Source organism: Habropoda laboriosa, unplaced genomic scaffold (genome assembly GCF_001263275.1).
Source record: "Habropoda laboriosa isolate 0110345459 unplaced genomic scaffold, ASM126327v1 scaffold16, whole genome shotgun sequence".
Classification (NCBI taxonomy): domain Eukaryota; kingdom Metazoa; phylum Arthropoda; class Insecta; order Hymenoptera; family Apidae; genus Habropoda; species Habropoda laboriosa.
The window spans coordinates 752,135-760,046 of record NW_017100130.1 but is presented as its reverse complement, the minus strand read 5'-3'; the positions used below and the strand labels follow the sequence as shown (position 1 = coordinate 760,046).

Here is a 7,912-nt window from a genome sequence, read left to right as displayed (position 1 = left end):
TTCGCCTCGCGACGCCATCCTGAGACAGGATGAGGTAGAATAAATCACGATAATAGTCGCATCTATATGTATATGCGGCTTTATATATATATAATGTGTTGTAAGGTAGACGGGGGAGGGGGTTGAACAATTTTTACCGAATGCCATTTGTTGACAAGCAATTAACGAGGCAACTACAAATGCTTCTTTCATTTTATTCAGAAATAATTACTATTTATTAATTCTGAATACGAATGAAGTGTCCATTTAGTAGGAAATGTAAGAAGAAAGGCTAAATATAAGATGCGTAAGGTAACATGCAAATGTATAAAGTGCTTACTTACTATTAGGTTACAAATCCTTTTACGATAGTAGTAGGTACATACAATACAAAGTACAAAGTAGTAGTCTCCAATGTCATCCAACCTTACCAAGGCTTTGTAGTAGGTAATACATGCTCGTTTTGTATTTAGTGGAAAGTTCAGCGCAGAGTACTAAGAAAATAGTTTCCGAGATTATTGACAGGCGCAATTGGATCTGTATTACAAAATTTTGAAATGTACGTTAGTTGGAATATACTGTTTATAAGCAAGGTGGGTTTATACATACATTACCGGCCAAAAGTTTGGAATCACTACGTAAATTAAGAGAAACAGGATATTTCTAAGAAAAATTGAACGCCTACAAAGTAATTGAGGAAGTTTTATTTGTCAAAATACTTATAAGTAGAATATTTTACATCTTATATTATTTTTCGTACGAAGAAATAGATATTTTTCTTTAAATTGCCTTCTCATCAAAAAAACCGCCCTTACTTCTAATGACAGCCTGATATGTTCTGGGCATCCTGGCAATTAGTTTTTCGAGTATTCCTAACTTTAAATTTTTCCATGCTACTTGTAGTAGTTACCAAAGGTGTCCTTTCGATGTTGGACAGTGCAACCGGATATTCCGATCGAGCTCTTCCCACAAAAATTCTATCGGGTTCAAATCCGGTGATTGTGCTGGCCTCTGTTTTTTTTTGCAATAAGAACCCTTTATACAATTTAGATGAGTGCTTAGGGTCGTTATCTTGCTGCATAATAAAATTTCTACCTATTAACTGGTGACCTGATGGTAGAGCGTGCTGCTCGAGTATCTGTTTATAGTCTTCTTTTTTCATTGTATGTTCTATTTTGATTAGGTCTCCTACTCCAACCGTTGAAAAACATCCCCAGATCATAACTGAACCACTACCATGTTTGACAGTAGGTACAATACACTCTGGCAATATTTTTTCTTGTACAGATCGGCGAACAAATATCCTTCGGTGCGACCCAAATATTTCGAACTTGGATTCGTCAGTACAAAGAACCTTACCCCAGTCCGTAGGTGTCCAATTTTTGTGACTTTTTGCCCAATCCAACCGCATTTTACGATTTTTCGACGAAAGCAATGGTTTCCTGACTGCTATACGGCCATTTAAACCTGCAGCTCTTAGTCGCCTTTTCACCGTGGTCAGAGATATTGGATTCGGTCTACTATCATTAAGTCCTACACGAATTTCCGAGGTCGTTAGTCGTCTGTTTCGTTGGTAAATAATATTTATTCTTACATCTTCAGCTCTCGACGTGATTTTGGGTCTTCCTGACCGTGGTTTGTCTTTCAAACTACCAATATCCGCAAAACGTGTTACTGTACCCAGCACACCCTTGTATGACACTTTCAATTTCCTTGCAATATTCCGCAAAGAATAACCTTCCTTTCTAAGTGTGATAATTGCACTTCGAGTTTCAATACTAATTTCTATTCTTTTTGCCATTTTAAAGTATTAATGTAAAATTTTAGCTTCTGATCACGTTTCAACACCATCGTTCACGAGAATGGTGGCAATGTATAACAAATGTCCGATTTATACATTTTCTCGGCCCCCGGACCAGCCAATTGGAATCTAATATTGTAACATTCGACGCTTATTGGTAAACAAAAGAATCGCGAATTCCTATATAAGGCGAAAACAGAGTATCTTTCCCGGCAGTAGAAAAGTTCATTCCGAGCGTTGCCTTAAACTGAGTGCATGAATTATACATATAATAGTATTACGAACATAAGAAAATGCTGAAATCTCTTAAAGTATAATTGAATTTACTATACATAAATGAACATACACTAGTGTATGTACCTTCTGTCCTACATGTATCTCCTATTAGCGCGAAAACGTTCTCGCGAGACATTCGTTATTAATGTGGCAGCACTTACGGAACACGATACCGTCTATTATGTTTCTTTTTAATAACGCCACTGGGTGTCTTTTGTCGCGTCCCATCAGCCCCTTGCTCCTCTTATCTCCTGCCACTGTTATATCCATGGTATTACCTCCCTCTTTTCGTCCATTCTTTCCCCGGTCTCGAGTTTCAGTCGCGAAAAATTCACCGAAAGATCCCCTTACGCCGCGTCGTAGATGTTTCATTAATACTCTCCGCCTCGTCTTCTCTTGCAAGGATGTGCTTGCAGAGAAGTGGCATAATTTTTTTACATCAAGCGAAATTTGAGATCTAGAGATAGCGAAATACGTGACAGTATCATGGTTTGGAAAGTAATTGGAGTGCGAAAATTGGTTATTTTTTTTTTCAGCATTCCTAGGTTCGCTGTACTTAGGCATCAAGAGAGAGGAAAATATGCGACGGTATTACGTTTTGGAAAGTATTATTGGAGATTGAAAATTGGCTGTTCTTTATTTTAATGTTTCTAAGTTCTTTATGTTTATAATTAGTTTTAAAGTGCACTGTGCGTTGGTTTATTTTGTTAGCTGAGGTTAGAAGAATGGATTGAAAGGGAAATGGAGAAATACTTCGTTACCAGTTATATTAACTAATATAAGGGTTGATGAAATTATAAATCTGTATAGTATTTTGTGATTTTGCAGAATGTTACCATTTTAGTGGGATTTTATGGCTCTGCGTTAACTCTTTCACTGCTGTTGACGCCTATAGGCGTTTTTGACACATTGTACCTTCTAATCCTTAATTTTTCTTTTTTGCGCGTTTCCACCTTAATTTACTAAAATAAATTTAAAAACGATGAATTATGAATTAAAAGTTTTATAAAAATTTGAAGATGCCAAAACGAAAGGTTCTGAAAACCTTTATCGTCTGCCACGCGTGTTACATACTAAAATCTGCTGTAGCGAAGCAGTTAATATTCTACGAATATTATCTCACTGTATTAATATTTTATAATAGTATCGAATATGTGTCTCTATTATTTGTGACGCTGAGGAACATCAATATTTTACGACCATTTTGTGACTCTATATAACATTACTATTTTATGACTTCCCAGAATATTAGCATTTTACTGCTACTTTGTAGCTCTCTGAAGTATTGTAACAAAAGTGCCATGTAATGTGTTTCTTGAATTCGTCTCAACGTTAAATTTAAATAATAATATGATTACATTTCTTGAAGTTCTACCTATAAAATGAGCTCTTTTGCAGGGTGGAGACTTTAAAATTACCTCACAAGGAGCTGGAAAAGAATTGGTGTATCCCCGCTTTAGATAAGCGAACCGCGCGCTCTGCTATTTTTCAGTATTATAAAATCAATTTTTCAAACAACAAAAATATTATTACAATAGGGCAATTCTTCTAGATAGAAACAAAAAAACTAAGCTTAATTCGATCAATAGTTTCTGAGATAAAAATTGATAGATACAGCCCCTTTTCATAAAAATGGGCAAAAATTGGCAAATTCAAGGGTTCGTATTTTTTAAACAGATTCGAAACCAGCTAAACGATGACTTAAACCCCCCCTAATTTCACGTGTACTACATTATATTTCATTTAGAACAAAATCCCTGGTGTCGACATCAAAAAGTGATTAATTTGACGTGGAACGACTCATAGTCTCTGTTTCCCTGTAATAATCCTGTAAAACAATTTGTATACACATATGTGCAACGGTTTGGCAAAATTAATACAAGAATAAAATGTAAGAACCGATTTTGAACCGATATAGGGTCGATATATGTATAATAGAATCGATATACATAGAACCGGTGTGAAATCGATATTCCAAAAGCTAGTGGAACCGGAACCGGAACAGATATAAGTGAGGACCTTTTTTGTCATAACATCATTTCGGTTCTTTATATTTTTTTTAGAAAAAAGTTTTATGCAACAGTTCTTAATAGGTATTTCTGGAACCGTATCAAGTCCTATTTATAAGTTTCATGTATGTATACATAATGAATGAACCTGTGTGTTAAGAGCCCCATATGCTTTGAAATCTGTATTAATACATGTATAAATATCGAATAAATATATCGAATAAATATCTCGATAGATGTTCCTGAGAGTTGTGTCAAGTACCAAGCAACAAATTTTTCGTTATCTATGTATATCAAATGGTCTGTGACAGACTGAGCGCGAGCACTTCAATGTGGTTGATTTTGTGGATTCAACATCCTCTAGGGCAGGCGTGTCCAACCTGCGGCCCGCGGGCCGCAATGTGGCCCTGAACAGCACAATATCGTAAACTTTGAACATTATTGTGTGATTTTTAGCGACATTTTTCACGACTCAATTGCATTATAATAAAAAATATTAAAAAATAAAGGAGGTTTTGTTACTTATGTACGATTAACTGTATTATATATTTCGTATGGCCCAAGCAAATCGAAAGGTTGGACACCCATGCTCTAGGGGTTCACTGGCACAAGCTTTATACTGTCGCACAAGTATACCGTTTAGGTAAGGGATTTAATATGTCAAAGGACACGATTTGCAAGATACAGAGTTTTAATATTGAATCAAGGTTTGCTGGTTGTACAGAGACTGATTTAAAATGGTAATTGTTTTCCTATACATAACATATGGCCTAAAGGTGGAGGGGTTGATAATTAATTGTAAGGGTACAAAGGTTTGGGCTGATTTGTTCGAGTGAGCAATACGCGAGAAAGTTGAGAAAAAGAAGGGATGAGTGTTCGGGTGAACAATCCCTAAAAACTAGCGAAAAACAAGGTGACTAAGGTTTGAAATTAGGTTAGCTATCACAGGCCACACTAATGAAGGTATTCGTATCAGTTGCACGCTCGAGTGATATAGACGGAGATATCAGTTGATACTGATACATCGATACCAAGGCAGTCAAATACATGTTGAGATTTGTATCGCGATACAGATACTTGCAACATGTATCAATACAGATTTCAATGTATGTATAGGGACCTTAAGGATGTAGTCCGCTCCTGAACTGATACAGTGAGTGAAAAAAAGGTAGCACAACTTACATTTTTGCATATTTTACGAAATTAGAAAAGTAAAACGAATAAAAATGTGTTTTCAGCACTATACAGTGTGAGTTACGCAATTGGGACGGATTAAATCTCGAGTCTGGTTAGAGATAGAAAAAGTTGTAGAGAAAAATGTTGAATGATATAGGAAGGCCTACTTTCTTACGTCTTCACTTTTTTATAAGTACAACGATGTACCTACAAAATGCAAATGCACCCTTCTTTTAAATGGAGCTGCATATTTTTTTACGTAGATCAATTCTTCAGAACATTTCGCGTAAAAAAGTATTGGAATAAGGTATTAGAAAGGTGAATACATCACAAGATATTTCAAATTTTTGATAAGATGTATGTTTGGTTGAAGATGTGACAATGGAACGTTCGAATACCCTGAATAAAACATAGGCACGTCTAATAAAAAATTTGAAATATTTCACGACGATTCACCTTCCTAATATCTCACTCTAATACTTTTTGCTCGTGGCATATTTTGAAAAATCGATTAACAAAAAAAAAAATGCAGTTCCATTTAAAAGAAGGGTGCATTTACATTTTGTAGGCTTATCGTTGTACTTATGAAAAAAGTGAAAACGTAAGAAAGTAGGCCTTTCTATACCATTCAACATTTTCCTCTGCAACTTTTTTCTATCTCTAACCAAACTCAAGATATAATCCGTCTCTATTGTGTAACTCATCCTGTATATGAGTACAGTGTTGATCCGTAATAAGCCACTGCCGTCTGACTCGTAATATGCAACTCCCTAACTCCTCTTCTTTATTTGAAGTCGGCCGCCGAGTGAAAGGTCCGAGAACGAATGAGAAAGTCGAATGAACAGTGACGTCGATTAGTAAAAGAAAAAGAGATTATGTATAATGCTTTCTGACTCTGGTATTAACAATCCTGGGGTGTTATACATATCTCGTGCTTCTCGCTCGCTTTCTATGTTCTCTCGTCTCGTTCGAGAACGAAGTCAAGCCGAATAGTATACTGAATCGTAATAAACAACTGGCTGGTTCTAAGCGAGTTGCTTATTACGGGTCAAAACTGTGCATACATTTATACGTACAGATAGTGTTTGCCGCCTTGAGAAGGACTTTTGGAGCGCCTCGGAAATTGTATCCTATATCTCCGTTCAACAAGATAATCTACACAACTAGCTAGTCACCGCCTCGAGACGGGCGATGGAAAAATCCAGCTACGCCGCTGAGCGTTTTCAGCGGATGAGCCCTTTCGTTACATTGTCAGTCAAACCGAGCAAATACCCCAAACGCGACGTCAACTGCCACCGCATCCACGGGAAGGGGACTCACCAGTGCACGCAAGCACTGCGCTCTGATCCTATTAAAGGCGAAAGGAAAAATAGGGAAGGGTGGTGACTGGGATGGAATGGGATGGTGATGGGGAAAGGTAGTTTGTTTGGGGCACCCTGTCGGGGTTGCCCAAGCTCCGGATGGTGGGGTCGCTAATCCCAACGGTGCACAGACAACCGCCCTTGCCATTGCTGTATAAGAGCCATTCGGTCCGATGACACCGACCCGCAGCTTGCAGTGATAAAAAGCTCAGGACCCGGAGGTTCGCTAGGCCCCGGGTGCCCTCAGACCCCCCTGCGGGAACATTTATACGTACAGTGTTCCCTGAATCAGTGTAACGTCTTTCGTCCCGGATCGGTATAACATTTGTATCCTCACTATATACATCCTCACATCGCTTTGCCAGAAAACCTGACCAATGCTCTATCTCGTTCCTTCTCAGAGTATTTTTACTCAAGTGACGCTCATAAACGTTGTGCTCGAGAAGGTGGTGACAACTTCCCTTACCCTGGTTTAGTATACATTCTCGGTCATCCAACGCTGTTACACTGATCTGGGTAACACTGTAGATTGCAAGTACATTTTGTTAAGAATGTGTCGGTATTTAAGTTGACGCTTTGAATTTTTGGTAATGATTGCGAATAGGGTCCTCAACACCGATTTCAATGACCTTGAAATATGTTGTCAAGGTCAACATTTTGAACAACTTTTCCTTATACATATGTACATGTTACCGCAAGACTCCTTTAGTTTTCGAGATATTAGTAAAATTATATAGTAATTGTGCAGTTCAGTGCCTTTTTCTAATTATGCTTATTTCATTCTACTCTTTTTTTAAACCTTGAAATATGTTGTCAAGGATGTCATTTTGTTTCTATAAGCAACAATATAACAATATATGAACTTAACCGATTTCAATGATTTTGAATTTGAACATGTATGGCTGGCTGCCCAATGGCAGCCGGCCAATCAAGCAAGATGTTGAGTATTAAACTTCGCCAAACTTAAAGCACTAGGTAAATTTGCCAAAGTATTTTGTTTTATTTGTTTGTTTGACGCGTTCGTTAATGATTACTGTTGCTTAATGATCAGATTGCAATGGTCAAATGAACTCGTTAATAGTCAACTAATAATAATGAACGTTGTCTGTCGCTCACTTACCAACGACTGAATTAACCGCTTTAATTTATTTTTATTAATTTCACGTTGTTCTACAATGAGGGTGCTGAATGCTAAGAGATTAAGCAAACAAAGTCAAGCGTAACTCAAATATAACATAAACATATACTAAACTCAACGTAAACATATCCCAAAGTTACAGAGTATGATATCCAACATTGGAAGTATTTTT

At 37.1% G+C, this 7,912-nt stretch overlaps 1 protein-coding gene across 1 annotated transcript; it reads right to left on the bottom strand.

Moving 5' to 3' along the window:
- Positions 1–796: 796 nt before the first annotated feature.
- On the bottom strand, positions 797–1,780 carry LOC108572315. The gene is made up of 2 exons (XM_017934569.1): positions 1,396–1,780; positions 797–1,242 (listed from the first exon to the last, which is right to left on the bottom strand). Exons 1-2 carry the CDS (start codon positions 1,778–1,780, stop codon positions 797–799), a joined length of 831 nt encoding a protein of 276 aa, XP_017790058.1.
- Between the last annotated feature and the right edge of the window lie 6,132 nt (positions 1,781–7,912).